This window comes from Fusarium musae, chromosome 4 (assembly GCF_019915245.1).
Source record: "Fusarium musae strain F31 chromosome 4, whole genome shotgun sequence".
NCBI lineage: Eukaryota > Fungi > Ascomycota > Sordariomycetes > Hypocreales > Nectriaceae > Fusarium > Fusarium musae.
This window is the reverse complement of record NC_058390.1, coordinates 510,950-531,360: the sequence shown is the minus strand read 5'-3', so window position 1 is coordinate 531,360 and position 20,411 is coordinate 510,950. Positions and strand designations below refer to the sequence as shown.

Below are 20,411 nucleotides of genomic sequence, written 5' to 3'. Positions count from 1 at the left end.
CTCGCGGTCTTCTTTCCTCAGAGTATGGACCTCGATCTATGATCCAAACATTCTTACTCAAAGACTCAAGACCGCGCGGTTGATAGACTCGCTGCTGAGTTGACTGACTGAGAGTTGGCGCCTTCGTGGCCCCCAAGTCGTCAGCAGGAACTGGTCTCTAGAGAGATGTACAAGGGGATGTCAACCCAGCACATTGAATGAGCCATTGTATAAGGTCTCTCTCGAGAATAGTGTGAAACCTATATCAACTTCTTTGGTTATGGCGGCCAGCGCTGAATCAGATTTAGATGGCATGTGTGGCTATACCATGCTTTAACCATAGATAGCGAGTGCATTGGGCTCAAGCAAGACCTGATTGGGAAATCCACTCTCGGCCGAAAAGCATATCGCAGGCTGTCAATCTTTCGTAAGTCATACTTGTAAGTGGCTTTTAACTTCATATCAAGCTGTACTGGCGTCATTTGGGACGTAGGTATGTCGAGTGATGGAAAGGAAGACGCATTGGTAGTGATGTTGGCATGCTAGAGGCTGCGAAGTCTTTTGAGGTACGTAAGAAAGAGGCTTTTGAACGGTCTGATCTGTCGTTCAATCCATCAAGCGATTGATCTACCGTTCGGTCTGGGGGTCCTGAATGAGGTTGATGCGTCCGACGACCATAGACGAAACCAAAAGAAACTGCCTTGATAGATAGTCAATTACCCCGAACCCAAGCGAACTGGAGGATACAAACGAGCTCCTTTCTCATACCTCAAACGTCCTCCAAAAGAGGGGATGCGCTCGTTCGTTGGGGGTGCGATACTTGACATTGGCCGCGGTGCGAGGAGCCTGGTCTCTTGGGCAGCATCTGGATTGCCCAACTAGAGTTTTAGCAGTGATATAGAGTTGCAGATTTGAAGTTCCTTAGACTGTCAAGTTGCGTTTCGTTGTAGATGACTCGGAGCTGTTCTCCTGAAGCAAAAATGAGCCTGGAGAGAGACCCCTTCAACAAGCTAGCGAGACGTTCCAAAACAAGAATAAGGACCCAGATAGAGTCACGCCTGGGTAGAATCGACCTAACATAAAATAAGGGAGGAATGCTCGTTGATAGGCAGCTAACATTGGTCTTCAGAAGAAGTAGTGACCCCAGGAGAGAACCTCCTGAGTCTCCTTATATATCGAGGTTGAGGAGACCCTCAGACGCACGTGATCAGATCAAGCTCAGGCCATATTAGCTAGATTATACAGGACAGAAGGACGTGCAAAGTGAATACGCCCATTGACAGGTGTCAGACGCTAGTCTCTTGGGAAGAAGTGAGACGTGAGGAAGTCCCGAGCCTTCCAGCCAAGGAGCAGTGCGCATCGTGGAGATGTGGGCGTCAGGATTATACGATGTTAACCTCTGTTAGATGGACGAGATCAAGGCGACGACAGTCGGTAATTGAGTGGTGACTGTGACGGCATCTGCATGGCCCTCAGGGGTAGCAGGCAACTGAGCTCCATAACCTGATTCATAATAATTGTTCATTGTTCAAGACTATATGGCTAGAGGACGTAGAGCCTATTTACCCAAAATCTCATCCTTTCTCTTCTGAAGCAAGTAATAATACTCTTGAATCGGGGTACTCTTTGTCGGGACCCTCTCCCCCTCAAACTTACCCTTTCCATGCCCATTGAAGTGAACCTTCCAAGCTACACATCATTAGCACCATTACCACAAACACAAAAACTGGGACTCAAAAACTTACTGCTTGCGTCAAAGCCGAGGTATGACCAGCTATCATTGAGATACGCCTTCTCAGTGCCAACTTGGATAGTCTTGACAGTTCCCATCTGTCCAGGCGCAGGCCGAAGCTCCTTGAGGTCAGCGACGAGCTTGATGAGGCCTGTGACGAAGGCGAGGGCGACGTCTTTGGCGATGCATTCGTGCTGGCCGTAGCTGAAGGCCGAAACGTCTTCTTTCTTGCGCTGGGGGTTGAACTTGCCCGCGTCGGGGACTTCCTTGGGGTTACGACCAGCTTCACCCTGTTTTTTGTTAGATATGATACGTTTATGAGGGAGCAGAGTGTGACTTACGAGCATGAGGACGACGGCGGTTCCGGGTTGGATGGTTTGGCCTTGGACTTCGCCTGGTGCTGTCGCAACACGGACGTTGCGCTGGGAGCTCGTCATGCGTTGAGCTTCAGCGACGTAGGCGTGGAGAGTAGCATCATCGCCCTTCTGGGCAATGGCTTGGACTTCAGCCCAGATAGCCTCATTCTCAGGACGAAGGAAGAATGATAGAACCTCGTAGAACTACACAGCATCAGCACAGATCTTCAATCTTGTCACTCAACTTACAGCAGTGACAGGGACACCAATACCACCAAAGGCAGTGAGCCAGAGGTTATCAGTGACCTGGTCAACATTATTTCCCTGAGCCAGCAACTCCTCCACAAGCTTGAGACCACACGATCGCAGCGAGTCCTTCTTGAGGTATGATCTGGCGCCGATCCTGTTAGCAACGGCATTAACCAGTCCGATACCTCGAGAACGTCCAGCGTCAGCCTCGGCGACAATAGTCTTTGTCGTCTCGATCATTCTCTTTGCACCCTCTTGAGCACGACGACGACGGTTCCATGCCTGTGCGGGATCATTGTTGTTGACGCCCCAGACACGAATGTCGAGAAGACTGCGGTACAACTCTGCAACACCGAGTTTACCATCTGGATTCTCATCTGTTCGAAGATCAAAGTAGAACAGATCAGCGAGGAGTTGTGTGTTGAGAGGGATAGCGACATCGCGAATGATGTCAATCTGGTCAAGACCCTTCTTGAGAGTGAAGGTCTCCTTGTTAATGAGCTTAGTACCCTCACGCTCAATAAACGCGTGAACGGCATTGTGCATGTTGGGAATCTTGCTCATCGCCTTGGCAAAGTTGGCGCGATGAGTGTAGTTCTGAGGCTGGTCACCCGCGAGCATGAACCAGCCAAAGTCCTTCTTCCCTGGGAACAGAGTGTTGAGGGGCTTGAGCCAGGGGACGACGTATTGCTTGGTGTTGCTGAGGATCTGCTTGATAGCGGGTCCTGAGGTGAGAACGGCGACCTTGGGGGGAGTCTTGGGGTCGTCGAGAGTGTACTGGTCAAAAGTACCGATCTCCTTGGCGATCTGCTCGTTAGCCTTCTTGGTGTACATGGGCTGCATGACTGCGATGGAGTTGAAGGGGAACCAGTTTGGTACACCGCGCTGGATGAGCTTGTAGAGCATTGAACCACCAAGAGTCTTGTAGTCTTGCTGGACTTCGTTGTAACCCCAGGCTGTGAGGTTCGACACGGTATAGTCAATTGTGTTGAACCTGTCTGAGCGAACGAGCGTAACAGCATCAGACAGAACAGCTCGACCGACAGAGTAAGTTGGCATGATACCAGAGCCAGGGTTACGCTGGGGCTTGATGTCCTCGATCATAAGACCAGGATACAACTCGACCATGTCTGGATCAGTGTACAGCTTCTCCAGGATATTCGCAATATCAGGGTTCGAGTTGATATCGCTGAACGAATCATAGCGCTTGAGACCAAAGAACTCTCTGAACTCATTCAGCGAAGCACAATGCCACTTACGGCCCTGAATGATACCCAGAACCTCAACGACCTTGAGAGCCTTGGGGACCATGCGAGCACCGAAAGTTCCAGCAGGATCCTCCATAGCATCCTTGAGGATACGAACAAGATCCTCATCCTTAAACGTACCGTCAGCCTGACGCTCGAGACCATCAAAGGTACGAACGCTAGGATCCTTGGGAGTGTTTTGCTCAAACGTGAGCAGAGCCTGTCCAAGTTCCGTCCAGCTGACGTCCTGGAGATCCTCAGCCTTGCGGCCGGGGAACAGCTTGAGGAAGAAGTTGTTGATCCATTTCTCGTCTCGCTTGGAGATGCAAGAGTGGAAGCGGTAGAGAAGGTTGAACTCAACGCTGACCTGGTTGCCTACACCGCGAGGGACACCGTCGCCGTCGAATTGCTTGTCAATCGCAACACGAGGATCTAGTGTCCAGTCACTCGCGGAGTGGTGAGTGTTGGTGATGGCACGAAGATAATCGTGCAAGCAGATGTTGATGTACAAACCACCGGTGATCAGACGAGCTACATTGAAGAGATCATGGTCTTGCTTCGCAATCGCTTTTGCCTTTTCTTCCTCGGAAGCGTTGGGCGGCACTGACATTGAGAAACGTCCGTTTTCATTGATCTTGAGTAGAATGTCGGCCACGTAATTGTGGAAACGACTGTACAGCACAAGCATGACGTTGACACCAGCAGGTTGGCCAAGAAGACGCTTCTCGTGAAAGGTATCAGGCTTGAGCTTGCCCTCCTTCATGGTACGAATCTCAAGCTGATCCTTCAACGAAGAACCATAGAGGGGGGCAAGATCAAGGTACGATGAGGTATCAGACTTGTTCATATCTGTACGGTTCGTACGGAAGATATCGTGGATGATGATCGCAGCGTGGTAAAACAGCATTGACGAAATACCCGCTGGATTCTCCTGGAACGTTGTTTCATCTCTCGCCATGAGGAGATCAAACAACAAACCAGGATCAGGCTTAACGCCATGAAGTCTCTTCTCTGACTTGACAGACTTGGCATACGGCGTACCAGCCCTGCCTAGATTAGGCTCAAGGATGTTGTTGAAGCTACCGTCTGGCATACGGTACTGATGAAGACCATCAGGTGCCTGGGGCACTTGTTCTCGAAGAAGAACATCAGTGCCAGGGACTTTGAACTCAATTGTATCATAGAGTTCGCAGTTATGCTTATGAGCTGGTTTATCAGAGTTGACGACATCGTACTTGACATCGCCGCCGACGTAGCTCAGCGGGGGATGCTGAAGATTGCCCCAGAGGGTGTCGATGAGTTTATTTGTGAGAGCTGTACGAGCTTTGGAGGATGCAGGAAGGGCGGTGAGAATACCGATGAGGAGCTCAGTAGTTCTACACCTGTTAGTCGTGCTATAGTATATGATATAGATGAGTGACTTACCCCTTCTTGTCGTCAAGAGGTTGGCCCTTTTGGAGGAGCTCCTTGACAAGACCGAGGAGTTGAGCAGGACTAGCTTGGCTTCTCACACCAGCATAGTCCTTCATGAGGTCCGCAACGAGTTTCTCAGGGTTATTCAACAGACTCGCCGGATCCTCCTTAGAGTCACCGTACGACTCCCCAGCCTGAAACTTTTCATTGAACGACATGATGAAGAGAGAGTAAGCGTGTGCAAAAACCAATCCAAAATTTCTTCAGCGGCGTCTTGATCCCTCCATGCTTTATACCAAACAAGTCACTTGTAGCTTTCTTTCACGAGCGGTAGCCACATCGCGGACCATCGAGTGTAAGTGGCGCCGGTGCAACAGGAGCTGATAACACGGTCTGTCCAATGTGAGCTCTCGTATTGGCAACGCGGGATGCGAGCTGAGACAATGACGGAAGGTGATAAGCTTGTATACAGCTTTGCCGGGATGAAGCTTTGAGAATGAGGGGTTGGTCAGAAGGCATGTCTCACAGGCTGTTGTCTTGTGTGAGACCTTGATGCGAGATCTTGCGAGTTTGGAAAAGAGGGTGTGCAGTGGCCTCAAAGATGATGTGACATTTCAGTTACCGAATCTGCACTATACATTCCTTTGATTCTCAAGATTCATCAGCTCTTCTCTTTTCTTCACCTTATAAGTATCAAAGTTGGGTTGCGATACTACCCGATCTACGTGACATCTCACCTCATCTAGATTACCTTTTCATCAAAATCTCCTAGCTTCACCGCCAATGCAGGCGGTCCGTTCCGACCGACCAGCGCGGACCACCCTCCCTCAAGCTTGTAGCTCAATCTGCCGAAGCTAGACATTTTCCTGCTGACGGGCGTTTATGCCGTGCAACACTAGGAATGATCGCCAACAGGCCGTCCGGCAAATAGCAGGTGCCGGAGTGAGCTAATGTCTCAGCCGGGGAGGGATGTTGTCAAGTGAGGGGTTGTGAGACCTGCAGCCCGTTGTGCTTGTTTTGATTTGCTGATGTTTGAAATAAACGAATTGTGAGGGGGGGATGAGGAGAGAAAAAAAATAGAAGGGAATCTAGCTCTGGAATTTTATGCAGTGACATGGGGATCCGGAGACATTGAGAGATATGGGCGAGACAGGTTGTGTATTGTATGTACTGAGGGTCGAGGTGGAATCATATCATGATAGATCTTCAGGCTATTATCGGCTGAATTTGGAGCAGTTGCGCATTTCGAGTTACACAAACCAAAGAAGCTCATGATCATCTCAGTACCAACCCCTCACGTCAATCTCTTCCCATCTCTCATCTCTTCTCAGATCTCTAAGCTAGACTCTATCCAACACCGCTTATCTGCGCTCTGCAATAGCACTCCTTTTATTGCATCAATCTCACAAAGCTAAAAAAGAAGCAAAAGCAAAATCAACCAATACGTAGCCTCTCTCCAAAACATCAGGGTCCAGCCCAAGTACATCCATGCAGCTACAGCAGTCACCGACTTTCACAAGACCGGAGTCGTGCATATCTCCCCGCCTTTCAACCTCCAACCACACAACAATGGAATTGTGGCGTGTCGAGCATCAACTGCAACAGACCCCAAACAGAAACCAAGTCTCAGCCGCACCGTATCACAACATGCTCACTCTCTCCTTTCCCCTCCCCGAGCCGTCCCTTGGCCAGACATTTCAACCAACATAGGCAAAAACATGATTCTCGTGGCTGGCTGAACACACATGCCAAGGACGAATCAATATTCTCCGATTAGCATCCCTTCATTCACGGACTCTCGTAAGGGAGGAGACAACAATGCATGTGAATATCGCTCTCTGCGTACTGTATACTTCTCTCCTCGCGTTGCAGGTGTGCTATGCTACACGGGCCGGTGACCCAGTGGTACAAGCAAAAGAACCACGCAAGGGATTTCGCTGTCTCCGCATAAAGGAAGCTTAGCTGGCTCCCAGACCCGTCTCACCTTGAAAATTCCCCCATCATTCTTTTCTCGCAAAGATGCCTCACGCTGAGAACGAAGGCCCTGATTCTACGGAGCCCAAGAAGCTCATCCTGTGCTTTGACGGCACGGGAAACACGTTCAGTGGCTCCAATGCTGATACCAATGTTGTCAAGATCCTTCGAAAGTTGGATCGAAACAACAAGAACCAGTTCCACTACTACCAGAGTAAGATGCCAGCCATTGAGTTGAGATGAGGTTGCTAACTGTGCATAGCTGGAATTGGAACATACGATATCAATGAGAAGTCTGTGAACAAGGGCATCCTTGGTGAATTTGGGAGTAACATCTCAAAGACGATCGATCAAGGCTTCGGCACCACTTTTGACGCTCATGTCATTGCTGGCTACCGCTTTCTCATGCGTTACTACGAAACCGTAAGTCTCATCTCCCGAACCTCAAACTCCCAAGTTAACATTGCGAAGAACGCAAAGATCTACGTCTTTGGCTTCAGCCGAGGCGCCTACACAGCCAAGTTCCTCGCCAGAATGGTCAACAAGGTCGGTCTCCTCTGCAAAGGCAACGAGGAGATGGTCCCCTTTGCATACCGTCTTTATCAGCGCTATCTCCAAGGCGAGATAAAAGACAGCGAGCATGCGCAGTGCACTTCCAAGCACGGCAGCTCAGAGGCAGACGCTCCCGCAAATTGCGACACCACACAGCTTCTGGGCACAAAGCCTGAAGATGTGAGTCAAGAGACGCAGGATGCTTCCAACGAGATTGAGGCGTTTAGTCAGACATTCTGTCGCAAGGAGACTAACCGCGCCGGTGAAGAGGAGAACATCAAGGTGTTCTTCCTCGGAATCTGGGACTGCGTCGCCTCGGTTGCTGTTCTCGAGCGTAAAGCAAAGATGCCCGTTCCTGTAACGGGCACAGCGACACACGTTCGTCACGCCGTAGCCGTTGACGAGCGTCGCGTCAAGTTCAAGCCCGCTCTGCTAGCGCAGGACATCAGAGCCGCAGTGCACAGCCACGACGACGAAGAAGACATCAAAGAAGTCTGGTTCCCAGGCAACCACGGCGACGTCGGTGGCGGATGGCCCGCACAGCCCGATGAGCAGGAAGATGAAGCTGAGAAGCCGTCTTTCTGGGGCCGCATCAAGAACGCGTGGCTGACGAGAAAAGCTGGCAAGGCGAGTCAGAACCTGAACAAGGATAGGTTTCAGATGAGTGACATTCCACTTGAGTGGATGATTCGCGAGGTCAAGAAGTGTGGCGAGATGGATAAGTCGCTGCAGGCGGGCGTGCATTGGTGTCATAGCCTCAAGCCGTTTGAGAAGAGTATGGAGGATCCTGCCAAGCGAAGAGAAGCGACGCATGGATTCATGCACGACTGTCTCGCTTTTGGCTACGGAACAGCCTTCTTCAAAGTCCTCATGTGGAAATTCATGGGTAAGTTTCTCCCAGACAGTCGCAATCCCAACTAACACATCCCAGAATGGCTCCCTTTCTTAACGCGCTGGGAACTCGACGACACAACAGACGCCAACGTCAAGCTCCTCGGCTGGAAGCCCGTGACATTCCCTCCCAACAAAGGTTCGTACCGCGACATTCCGCGCGGTGCAGTCCTGCACCAATCTCTTTTGGACCGACTGCAAGAGTTCTCGAGCTACACGCCTGGAAACAACCACGGCGACAAGTCGAATGCCTGTTTCAAGGGTCGGAACAAGGCGTTGGTGTATAATGAGAAGGAGGTTGAGGGGTTGTCGGAGGATGCGAAGGCGAAGAAGATGAGTGAAGCCCATTTCAAGATACACTCCGAGGGAAATACGTTGGTGTGGGAGGATGATAAGAGGCATCAGACGTATGACTTTAATCCTCATTTCAAGGGCGCTCTGCATCCTGCGATTGTTCAGTAGTGTGGTTGAGTACGGGATGGGAAAGTTGGCGATACGGTTGCTTGGATATACGCTGTTGAGAGTAGTTTGTTTGACAGGTATAACGAGAATAGGAAGAGTTTGCAATTTCTAGGCTAATGATGTACCAATTTGGGGGATTCCTATCAATTATCTCGAGTCGTTTCATGAGAAGTGCTAGCAGCCGTGTCCTTCACCGAATCTCATCTGTGTGTGTTCTTCGTCACTCCAGAACAGAAGCGATCGGGTCAAGGACCTTCCTCGCCGCTTTCGTGATGGTTAAGCAGAGCGGCAGTTCATCCGAAGACGAACAAGCAGACTGATACGTTGGCGGGCAGTCAGGCGCTGTAGGCAGCGCATGCCATCTCGTCTGCCGCTCTTCAAGCCGCTCAATGAACGCGAGGAACGACTTGTCGCGATGATTCTCAATGCCAAATATCTCCGACTTGATGACATTGTACATGAGACTCTTCCACTGCTCGGGCGATACTTCAATCGGCACCAACACTGTGTCGCCCGCGGTGAGTGACTGACCCAGAGGATTGAGCGCGACCTTGAGCTTTTCCCCCTTGCCGGTCGCTTCAATTGCCCTTGCATCAATCGTCTTGATGAGCCTGACGTATGACTCGGCAATGCAGACGCACAGAATGCCCAAGATGCCCGCGTTTTGCAGCACGGATGAGAAGCGCATGGGGCACTTTGAGCATTCGAGAACATCAGTTGCGCGCTCAAACGTATTTCGCAGAGTCGCGAGATCATCGGGGACCATGAGTTCGGTGCGGACACCGAGGCGATTGAGGAGAAGATAGAGGATCGACAGGCATGCGCATGAAGCGTTGATGTCTGTCTGCGTGAGGATGTCACTGTGAGATTGCGCACTGCGGAGGGTTAGACAGCGGAAAGAATGGATCGTCTGACGGGGTCCTTACGGCGCAAAGCTCTCAAAGTCCGTGAGATACGGCGGTATATCTGCATTAGGTTCGCGAGGGCTCGGGGGCTCTTCCGTAACGGTCGGTATTCGGGGGGTATTCGACTGCGCTGGTGACGGCCCGCGATCATCCTCACGAGCAGGACTGGACGGCGCGCGCGCTATCACGCAGGGCCTCTTGGGTCTGCCAGCGCGTTTCTGCAGAGAGTAAATACATCCTCGATTAGAAGCGGTGCATTTCGAACACACCGGGTATTCTCCTGAGCATCGGACCTTTCGCGATCCTACGGGTTGGGGAACGGATAAGCCAGATGAGACCGGCGCTCGACGTCTCGTCACTTACTACATGGCTCGCAGGAAGCTCTAGCCCTACCGGATGTAGAGATTGTAGTGGATATTGCCGGCGATAGCATTTTGTAAGGAATTGTCGCTTGTCGCGATGGAGTTGGGATTGTAGACTGCGATGTAGGGAATGATGCAATTGAGGAATGGACCGAACGGGAAATATTAATGTTCCGGGCCAAAGCCGGCCCCGGACGATTTACGCCGGATCAGTGTCGGATGGTTTTACGCGGACGATTTAGTTAAACTCCCGCGATCATCATTCATTGCTCTTGAGATGCTCTAGAAAAAAAATAACTCTTGGTATAAATAACAAATATAAACGGGTACAATGGTATAATGATCTATGTAAACAAAACGCATGCGTGAGCGTCAACTCCAAAGCGAGGCTCGGCTCGACAAAAACAGAATCGCGACACCAAAATAAAAAAAAATACCAGGATATATTACGTCAAGAAAAAATCAAAAAAAAAAAAAAAAAAAAAAAAAAAAAAAAAAAAAAAAAAAAAAAAAAAAAAAAAAAAAAAAAAAAAAAAAAAAAAAAGAAAGAAAGAAAACCATTTCCGCTGTCCAACGTAAATGCAAGAAGCCTCAATAGAAGTGCATGTGGGTAGTCTATCGTCTCCTCTTCTTGTTGTTACCCTCCTCCACCGGTCGGGCTTTGGCTTCTTCGGTGGCAGGGGACCTTCGCTTCATCGAGACAGCAGCGGCAGGCTTCTCTGGGATACGGACGGCGGAATTCTTTGTCGCGCGCTTCTGGATAGCCCTCCAGTTGAAGAGTGCTGGGTCGTGTGAAGGATAGTAGTCCAGATTCCAGGTGCCCCCCTCATCGTAGTTGACCAGAGGGAGGAAAGGTCCCTGCATGCTTGGACGAGGACGAAGACTGTTGAAGCGCGCTTCGTTGCGCGTTGCAACCAATTCAGTCGGTTTGAGTGGCGGATCAGCCCGGAGCGCAGAAACCTTTGTCTCTTCGATGATATCCTGGAAACACTTCAGGTCCCAAGCTGCCATACTTGCAAAGGTCCAGCGCGGTCGAATCCCGCTCTCGGGGCCGAAAATATGTGGAATCGTCCAGGCGTGGCTCAAGTCACACAGCTGGCCTTCGTAATACTGCTGGGACTTGAGGTCGCGCACGACGATGCCGCATTTATGGAGCTCGCGGAGATTGCGAAGCATACGTGGTAGATGCTTGATCTGTCTCTGTTCCGCTTCTCGTGTTATTCCACCTGTAGGCGTTCGGTGGTCGGGGATCCAGTCTTTGACGATAGCCATGATGGGTAGATCAACTTCATCGTCCTCCATTTCCATCACCTCTACCGAGGGAAGTATGGCTTCCGGTAAGGAGCTCTGGACCGCCGCTTGAATCTGCTCGTCAATCTGGTGTAAGTAGAGGCGCAGGTAGCCGTGTACTTTGCCAGCGAGATGCTCCCGACCAAGCTCCTTGAGGCGGCCGTAGGCGCGACACTCGTTGTTGAAGGAAGTCGCATGGACACGTAGACTGTCGACCACATGCTGGGGCATCTCCTCGCTGGCGGTTAATCGCTCTTTGTCGTATCTGTCGACGTCATAGCCTTGGTCAATGGGGTCCAGTTCGAAGTTCGGCTCGTATACGAAAACGGGGAAGAACTGAGGGCAGGCGGATCAGCACCAGGCATGGTGATTCTATTCACTGTACTGTACCTACAAGCTTGATGAGGTAGATTTTGCCATCAATCTCGGCCTTGAAAACGGCTGAGTGACAGCCAAAGCCGAGGTATTCCAGGAACTTGAAGTCGTGCTTGGTGAGATCATCGGTGAAACACTCAAGCTTTGGGCCTTCACAATCCGGGAGCGGTTTGAGCGTAGGCATTGTTGAAGTCACTGTATTGGGGGGCGTTTTGAAACGAAAACGAATGATGATGAAAAGGCAAGTTTTGGAGAGTTATCGACGTTTGTTTGTTTATTTGTTTGGCGGTAGGGATGTTTTGCTGTCTGGTATAGCTGTCCTGGTTTCAGGTAGAGGAGGCTTGAATGGTTTCTTCGGGGGGTTATTAACTTGGAGCCAAAACGCAGGGCGATAAGCATGGCCAGACACAACAAACTGCTGTATCTCTTTCACTCACCCGCTCCTTGTCTGAACATGCTTGCGAAAAGAACATGAATCCGGAAATAGCATTCTAAAAAAAAAAAAAAAAAAAAAAAAAAAGGGGGGTGGACAAACGACAACTGAACATGCAAAGCGCAACTCAACTCAACTCTACGGAGATACCGGTCGCGAGTTTCTTTGTTCGGCACCAGGGGAATGCGCCAGGCGGTCTCTCTAATGTCAATAGGTAGCGTATTATTAGCGGTCAGCATTGACCATTGGCAACTCACAGCTCCGCCAGTGAGAACTTGATTTCTTTGTTACACCACATAACACGCCGCAGTCTAGTTGGTCACTCAGCCCAGCAACACTCCCCTCTCATCAAAATACAGCGCTTTTTTTTTTCTTTTCTGCAGCAACTCGTCCTCTAATTTTCATGTCGTAGACTGATGAGTTTGGCGCGCCTCAAGCAATCAAACCGCCGGGCAGCCATAACAACAGGCTTGAGTCTCGTTCCAAAGGGTCGCTGCCTTGCCGTTGTGACGGCCTACACCCTCACCAAAACCTACAAGAGCCTGCTCGCCCAGCAGGTCATGCCGCCTCGAGGGGTGAAGAATGGCAACTTCGACATCCGCACGGTTCATGACGCTACGACCATGTTTATTGAACACGTCGTCCCACGGCTTGAGAACCCCATCAGTGTAGGCGCCGCATTTTGGGGAGCTCAATTCACCCGCCAATTCCCAGCTGTCGTGGTCAAAGTGGGCAGCGATGTAGAGACCTACAATCCCCCTCTGTCCTTCGTTACGGAGGATGGTTCTCAGACTCTGCTTGTCGGTCTTGTCGTCCATGCCAAAGCATGGAACTCAAACAAGCTGTTGTACCGCGAAACTGCAGTGTCGAAACGCCCCATTTTGCGTATCGCCAAGTATTGTATGCTCGCCCGTACACGCTATGGGTTCATCATGAGCACGGATGAACTCGTAGTAGTCCGAATCAGCGGCGATGTGTTTGATACGACAGCGCCTTTCCATGTAGAATGGCGGGCCATTCCGTGGGTCGCACAGGGCCCCGATGACCTACCTAACCTTTTGCCTGTCGCTGTGGTTTCTAGTCATGCTAGGTCTGGATGACCTTCGCCTGTCGACGTACCCTTTCTACAACGATCAGTTTCCTCCTCACATACCACCCCGCCGATCTCTGAACGTTTGGGTGCGTTGCCGTACCCCAAAAGGGTTCTTTTACCGACACCCTTCTTCTGGGCAACGGTGCGCTGAGCTTCCGGAAGGAGCTGAGTTTGAGGACTCCCCCAATGAGACCTCCTCTTAGACCTCTGGATCGTCTTCTCGTTGTCGCAAGATCTGCCGATCGAACTCAGCATTTCTCCAATGTCGACACCTGACACGGGTCTAGTCCTCCCGACCTCGGCGCGACCATACAGTGGAGAGAGATAGCGCTTGTTGTTCTTTTGTTTCTTTTTATTTCTTTGTCGTGCTGTCTGTCTCTTCGTTGTCTTTTCCTTGCGTCTGGCGGGTTAATTGTCGTGGTGCAGCCTTTTCCTTGCTTGTGTTTAGATCATTGTCGTCGCATGCCTGTCTTTACCTTGGGTCCTTGTTGTTTGTCTCTTGTTTTTGCCGCGCAGTATAGAAATTTAGAATAGATACCATAGAAGCAATCTCTTTCTCTTTCTCTCTCACCAATCGCTCAACGATCATGACTGTTCGCATCGCCTCACTGAAGCTTGTGATTCCTCTTCTCTCACTTCTTGCGCTTGTGTCAATTAGCGCCTGTCACCTCTCATCTCATAAACTCCATGTCCAACACTCCGCCGTCCATGAAGCCCATCCCGTCTCCGAAGCCCCGCTCAAGCTCCCCACTCAACCCGACAAACGGTCCGTCCAACCCCACAAACGGCCCCTCAAGCCCCTCAAACATGTCCCCCGCCGGTAAGAAATCCGCCTCCCGCACAGCCACATCATCCACGTTCAGTGCTTCAAAGACATCCTTCCCCGATCCCTTCAGCTCCTCTCTATACACCGCCACAGCCGTTTGCGCCCTCTGGCTGAGTTCACCAACAACACTTCGCAAAGCTCTGAATGCCTCGTCGTCAATTATCTTTAGAAGCTTGTCGAAGAGATCGAGCGCTTTTACTGAGAGGTGCTGATCAATGTGGATCGAGTTGTGGCCGGGGTTGAGAATCATGTTGGCGAGGAGGACGATGAGCGCGGAGAAATGAGAGCAGCTACATTGCCTGCGCTGGTCAGTAATATCCCGAGTCTCTCTGTAACTGACATACCAAATTAGACACTCTGTCGGTGTAGCTTCCTGGAATAGCTTCATACACCCTCTGCTCACGTCCACGCAATGATTCCATCCCTCAGGTAAAGGGGGTGCTTGGTCCTGACACTTCCCAGCGCCACCAAAGCCCCTATTCTCCAGGTTTCCAACAGAAGTTATCGTAGCTCTACTAAAAGAGCTGATTCTCTTGACCCATTCAGCATTATGGCTGTAAATACCATGAATCATCACTTCCGTCAGCAGAAAAGCGTGGTGCATCTTTGTCATCTGCACAAGCTGGCTCGGTCCCACCGTCGCAGCGACATGCTCGATATGAAAGACATTTGGAATGCGCTCGTACCACTGATCAAGCATAGATTGAAGTCGAGTTACCCTTCGTTGTCGCTCCTGGGCAGTCACCTTGCTTGAGCGGTTCGAGTACAAAAGATCGTACACTTTGCCTTGTATGTAAGCTAGTTCCACACGCCTTCGATGGTAGTTGAAGTGCACCTGGCCGTTTTGCGTCCATATCAAGCCAACGCTATCTGGTGGTGCAGGTGCAGGGAGACTAATATCGATGTCTTCATCGAACTGGCACGAAGGGGTTTGCGCACGAAGACAAATGTCCTAAAAACGTAAGCTTTTGAATTTACGCACTCGAACAACTTACCTTGTCAAGAGTGTACGCAATCCAAAACACGCGCGATCTCTGCTCTGCCTCTGCAGCTGGAAACTGCATCGCCGCTTCTTGCGAGTGCAACTTGAGTCTATGCGCCAGCCTAACCGCTGTTCCAATAAGAACACTCGCTGGTTTCGGGTCGCGACTATTCTGGAACAGCATCACGATACCTAATAATATCTGAACGCCGAGCAAGTCCTCATCGCGCGTGACGAGCTCTGACACAACAGTCTGTGCATTCCTCAAACATTGATCTGCCTTTTCAATATGCACTGATTGACTGTCCCGTAGCGAGAGCTGTGGAGTGCGATATCCAATGGCCAAGACGGTCTGAATAGCAGCCCACGAAGCTCTATCTCGTGTTTCGGGCTGTTTATACCATGTCGAAAGAAGCTTCATGAACTCTGGCTGCTGAAAGAGAGGAACGACGCCGTTGAAGGTGGTGAAGTAGTGGTCTACTATAGGTAGAATCTCATCAAGAGGGGGTAATTCCAAAATGTTTGGTTGAGGACCTTGGTAAACTGCTGGGCTAACTGGATCGAATTTCCAAGCAAACCCCCTTTTCGCCATTTCTTCGAAATTTGCAGTATTGTTGAGAACTGATTCCGCCGAGTCACTTGGACTGGATTGGTCATCCGGCCTGGCAGTTTGAGCATCTTTGGCAGCGTTGAGAACAATTTGGAGCTGCTCCTCAATGCGAGCCAATCTTGCCTCAAGACCTTCTTGGAGATTATTCCTGAAAGAGTTACTAATTTGAACAGCAAAATCGAGAATAGGGGCATACTCTTCTTGTTGTTTAGCCCCTGCTCTGACTCTCGCAGAATTAGGCTTCCTTCTGATGATGCTAGTTCGACAGCTCGTATTATAGAGAATGCAATTCGAACAATCTGGCTTTAGCATGTCACATTTGATCTTTTTCGTAAAGCACAAGTCGCAGGCTGTGGTATTGGTCAGCTGGGTTCATGTCGTTACTCGAGTTGCTGACCTTTGCGGCGATTAGACGGTGGAGGATCTATCTCAGTAGTAGACATGACTACGATTGTTGAAATATTGGACTGTAGACTTGTATTGGTAAGTTTCAGTGATTGAAAACGGTGAATACAGCACGGGAAGAGTAATATTGAGAGTTTTGATGCAGATGGGCAGTGAGATGAAGTGAGGTTGGATGGCTGACAAATTCTCCGGCCGCAGGGTTCCACATCGCCTCGGGCTGTCGATCATCAGCCCTAAATATAGAACCGTTGAAACGCCATGACATGACATGCATTTGTTTCAGGAAACGCAATCAATGACTCGGAATAAATACCCTACGCTCTAATACCATGTCTAACCGCAATCAACCCATGATGTATCAAGCCTTGACCTTGCCGTATGGAACCTGAGGTCCCGAATACTGAATGGCACGAACAAACTCATTCTTGTCCCCATCCTGTACGAGCTTCTCATACCACGCTCCCATATCCTGGCCAAATATCTGTACAACTCCAGCGTCGCTGGCGTCAAGTGGTTCATAACCCTTTGCAATCTGCGCAAATTGAGCCCCAGAGACACCCATGCCCATCCCAAGATCATTCTCAACCATCTCAACCGGTTTAATCGCGCCCTTGACGCGTCCCTCGATAATATCACCAGCCAAACGCGGTTCTGCCGCCGCAGGCCGTCCAATACTCACTCCATCAACAACATCAAGCGCGTCTACCATGGCTCCCACCGTCCTCAACCCACCAGCGATGAAAATCCTCATCTTATGCGCTGGATCAAGCGCTTTGGTGATGGTCTCCGCCCACTCAAGAAAGAAACCCTCCCGCTGCTTCGTCGACTCTTTCTCCCACGACAACGCCATGCGCTCATAAGTCCCGCCGCTGAGCTCAACAAAGTCGAAGCCCAGTGCCTCAAGCCTTTCGCATAGCTCCCTCGCTTCATCCGGTGTAACACCGCCATCCTGGAACTCTACGCTGTTGAGCTTTGCGCTGACGATAAAGGTCGGTGAGACGCGCGCTTTGATGGCGTTTGCGGTTTCGGAAATGAGACGGAGTCTGTTCTCGACGGTCTGCGTGCTGTATTCGTCGGTGCGCTTGTTGGTGGTTCGGGAGAGGAATTGAGAGAGGAGGTAGCCGTGAGCTGCGTGCAGTTCGATGCCGTCGAACCCGGCTTTTTCGAGATACTCAGCGGCGTGGGCGAAGCCTTCGATGATCTGGGCGATTTCCTCTTTTGTTGCAGCGTGCGGCTTGCCAAATGTCATTCCCATCTTGGGGTCTGCGGCTGTCAGTACGTACGATGAAGCGCAGTGGGTGACTTACCGAGTTGAACGTCAGAGGCTGAGATGGCGACTGGGTTGAACTTGTAGGGAACTTGTCGCCCGGGATGGTTCACCTGAGCGAGGAACAGAGAACCGTCCTTCTTGGCGGCCGTGGCCAATTGCTTGAACTTTTCGAAGCGCTCGCCTTCAAAGGGGGCATCAACGGGAATGCTAGGAGACGCAGCGGCGCCAACAGAGGTGAGATCAATGTCTATATTGCCAGTGACGACGATGCCAAAATTATTCTTGCCTTCACCCCATCTAAAACTGTCAGTTTGGGTCATGCATCAGGTGCTGGTGAACTCACCGGCGGTACAGCTCAATCAGCCCATCGGTCGGAATTCCTCGCTTGGAGACGGTCTCAGGATCCCAACTTGCAAGCGACTCCGCCATGGGCGACTTGAGAAACCGGTTCTTGGCGACTCGACCAGAAGGGGAGAGATGAAGTTCTTGGGCCAAGGGCGCGGGACTGACGTCTTTGGAGGTGTAGCGGACAGGCATTTTGACGATTGTGATTGAAGCGATGATTGTAATTGAAGTTGTGTATTTAATAAACTCTTTGACGACGTATTTCGGTCGCCTTTTATATACCGCGACCTCATGAGAGCCAACATGTCAATTCAGTATCATTACAAAGCTGAGCACGTAACACCGCGCTGCGGACAGATAGACTCGCTCCATTTTGTGTTTGTCCGATCCGAGAAGCAGAGTCGGAGCCAAAATGAATGCTCCACGGGCTTTCAGTAGCAGGGGATGGTCCAAAGATAATCCAAAATCGCGCCCATGGCATTCCGACGCAGCGCAGCGCAGCCCAGGGTGATAAGCGCACAAGCTGCCCGGATTTGCGGTCCACGGCGTTCCACGGAGTTGAGAATCTGGGGAGACCGACCATTATTCAGCATCCAGCGCGCGCGAATTACAAATGCATCAACACAGCCTATTAATTGTTCAAGCATTGTATTGTTATATTTAATTGTCAACTGGCATTTTCTCATCTTTCTAAAAGTGGTAATTCGGGCGGACTGTAAACACGGCCCCACCAGCTCCGACACGTCGTGCTCTGAAGTTGAAGTTGAAGCAAAAAAAAACACAAAAAAAATTGGTAGCTTCTCTTTGATTGAGCGTGTCTAATGAGCTGATTAGTATAAGCTTTCTTACAGTGGACTGTCTCAGTATAACTTACCATCCTTAGTGCAGGGGCCATGCTAATCTTCTCTTGATGGTTGTTAGTTGGGAGTTGAACGAGGGAAATTTGGAATAATTACCTGTATCGTTTCAAATTGACCAAATGCCAGCGGTTACCCGCTGGCGAAAGCTTATCTTAATTTGGAGACTATATACCCTTGGTATGCCACTCTGTGTGACAAGGGTCCCCGCCCACCACTGGGACTGTCAGCCTCCGATGGTCCTCCCCAACGCTCCTCTCTCTGTATGAATCCAAAGGCTCTAAAGCGAGTTCTTTGGTCTTTCTGATCCATTGGAGAGTGCTTTGTTCGCTTGTCAATGGTAGAGAACCTCAGTATGGCCGCCTCAGTCCAAGATATCTGGCAATACCAAAGTGGCAGGGTATCCCACTGAGACGAACTCGACCAACCAAGTCATTTTGCATGATATAGCAATTGAGATATGGTTTCCCAAGTATGCTTGACTCACATTGCAATTTTTGCAAGTCAAAGTTCTCATGATGGCAAAGAATGACTGGTGTTTGAGTTTGTGTGCCCTGCTGCTGAAGGGTGGTGGGGCGAATGCGGTGTTTAAACAACATGTACCTAAACGATTGAAGACTGCTCCATAATCTGCGCTGGTTGTAGTTATGTCTCTTTGTTGATGAGTTCCCATTATTTCTGGGATATTGATATCAATGAAATGCTACCCTGCTCTTCTCGTGGGTGTCAGCTTTGACAAATGTCATGACCTCTAGCAAAGAAAGACTTCCACTAACACTCGACGTTCTGACTTTTGCAGTACAAAGGCTTATTTCACGCCAAGATCAGGAATTCACAGCGATCACTGACGATGCCATCTGAGCTCATGTACCTTTATTTCTTTTCTTTTCTTTTCTTTACCTTCTATCTTAATAGAAACAATAGGATCGTGCTGGCCTAGGGTAAACCCCACGCATCAAGTACCTGCTTACAGCATGAGTGAATGAATGAGCTCATCGCCACTACCAAAACCTTGCCATTCATTCATCAAATCTCATCCTAAAATGGTCATAAAATCATCAAAGCTCATCAAATGATTACAGGAAAAAAAAAAAAAAAAAAACATTATCCTAAAGTGATCATAAGCTCATCAAAAGTCATCAATTCTTATCGCCCGTGCTCCTCTCACAGTCCACCAGGACCTCTTTCCTTGTCGGTCACGCTCAAATCACCAGCCTCTTGACGATTGAACGCGAAATCGAGAGCTTATAAACATATTTACGCGCTTTATTGTATTACCACTTCTTTCGAGATGAAGAACCCATGTATTCGAGGACGATGGTGATATGTGAGGCTTCAGTGAGAGATGGTAGATGCGATACTACTTAAACGCGACTAGACGCGACTTGCTTCATGGCATTAAGTTGAGCCTTGCGATGTGCAGCATTGTCAATAAGACTAACCAGAGCGCACAATTAAACTGAGCATGAAATCATGTAAGTCATTACTTCAGAGGCCGTATGCGCTCTGATGGTCCGATGGTGTAAAATGAAGCTATTTAGAGAGGACATACACGTCAACAAGCGGGCACCTCATCTCGACTTAAGTGATACTGCTAAATCTGTATGAGAATAATCTCATATAAAAATGCAATAATTACTCTAGTTAATGTGTAGCGCATGCTATTTTGAGATTGTTATCGCGTTCTATCATAAGTGTGTACTCATCCTTCAGATTGAACCACGTTTCTGCAATCGGAATCTCTCACCAGTGTGAACAGCACCAAACACCATCCCAATATTAAATAACAGATCGACATCATCC

The 20,411-nt window shown here is 49.8% G+C and overlaps 6 protein-coding genes across 6 annotated transcripts; 1 reads left to right on the top strand and 5 right to left on the bottom strand.

The window, feature by feature from the left end:
- Positions 1-1,537: 1,537 nt before the first annotated feature.
- J7337_005112 (uncharacterized protein) lies at positions 1,538-5,194 on the bottom strand (the record flags this gene model as incomplete). Its single annotated transcript, XM_044822794.1, has 5 exons — positions 1,538-1,668; positions 1,725-2,001; positions 2,053-2,271; positions 2,317-4,939; positions 4,989-5,194. The coding sequence occupies 5 exons, from the start codon at positions 5,192-5,194 to the stop codon at positions 1,538-1,540; spliced, it is 3,456 nt and encodes a 1,151-aa protein (XP_044681285.1).
- A 1,801-nt stretch (positions 5,195-6,995) lies between these two features.
- J7337_005111 (uncharacterized protein) lies at positions 6,996-8,855 on the top strand (the record flags this gene model as incomplete). The annotated part of the gene is made up of 4 exons (XM_044822793.1): positions 6,996-7,164; positions 7,213-7,373; positions 7,422-8,388; positions 8,434-8,855. The coding sequence occupies 4 exons, from the start codon at positions 6,996-6,998 to the stop codon at positions 8,853-8,855; spliced, it is 1,719 nt and encodes a 572-aa protein (XP_044681284.1).
- Positions 8,856-9,075: 220 nt separating this feature from the next.
- On the bottom strand, positions 9,076-10,048 carry J7337_005110 (uncharacterized protein; the record flags this gene model as incomplete). The annotated part of the gene is made up of 3 exons (XM_044822792.1): positions 9,076-9,730; positions 9,918-9,978; positions 10,030-10,048. The coding sequence occupies 3 exons, from the start codon at positions 10,046-10,048 to the stop codon at positions 9,076-9,078; spliced, it is 735 nt and encodes a 244-aa protein (XP_044681283.1).
- Positions 10,049-10,737: 689 nt separating this feature from the next.
- Positions 10,738-11,971, bottom strand: J7337_005109 (uncharacterized protein; the record flags this gene model as incomplete). Its single annotated transcript, XM_044822791.1, has 2 exons — positions 10,738-11,748; positions 11,807-11,971. The coding sequence occupies 2 exons, from the start codon at positions 11,969-11,971 to the stop codon at positions 10,738-10,740; spliced, it is 1,176 nt and encodes a 391-aa protein (XP_044681282.1).
- Positions 11,972-13,984: 2,013 nt separating this feature from the next.
- J7337_005108 (uncharacterized protein) lies at positions 13,985-16,174 on the bottom strand (the record flags this gene model as incomplete). The annotated part of the gene is made up of 3 exons (XM_044822790.1): positions 13,985-15,091; positions 15,135-15,975; positions 16,116-16,174. 3 exons carry the CDS (start codon positions 16,172-16,174, stop codon positions 13,985-13,987), a joined length of 2,007 nt encoding a protein of 668 aa, XP_044681281.1.
- Positions 16,175-16,494: 320 nt separating this feature from the next.
- J7337_005107 (uncharacterized protein) lies at positions 16,495-17,943 on the bottom strand (the record flags this gene model as incomplete). The annotated part of the gene is made up of 3 exons (XM_044822789.1): positions 16,495-17,399; positions 17,444-17,703; positions 17,750-17,943. The coding sequence occupies 3 exons, from the start codon at positions 17,941-17,943 to the stop codon at positions 16,495-16,497; spliced, it is 1,359 nt and encodes a 452-aa protein (XP_044681280.1).
- Between the last annotated feature and the right edge of the window lie 2,468 nt (positions 17,944-20,411).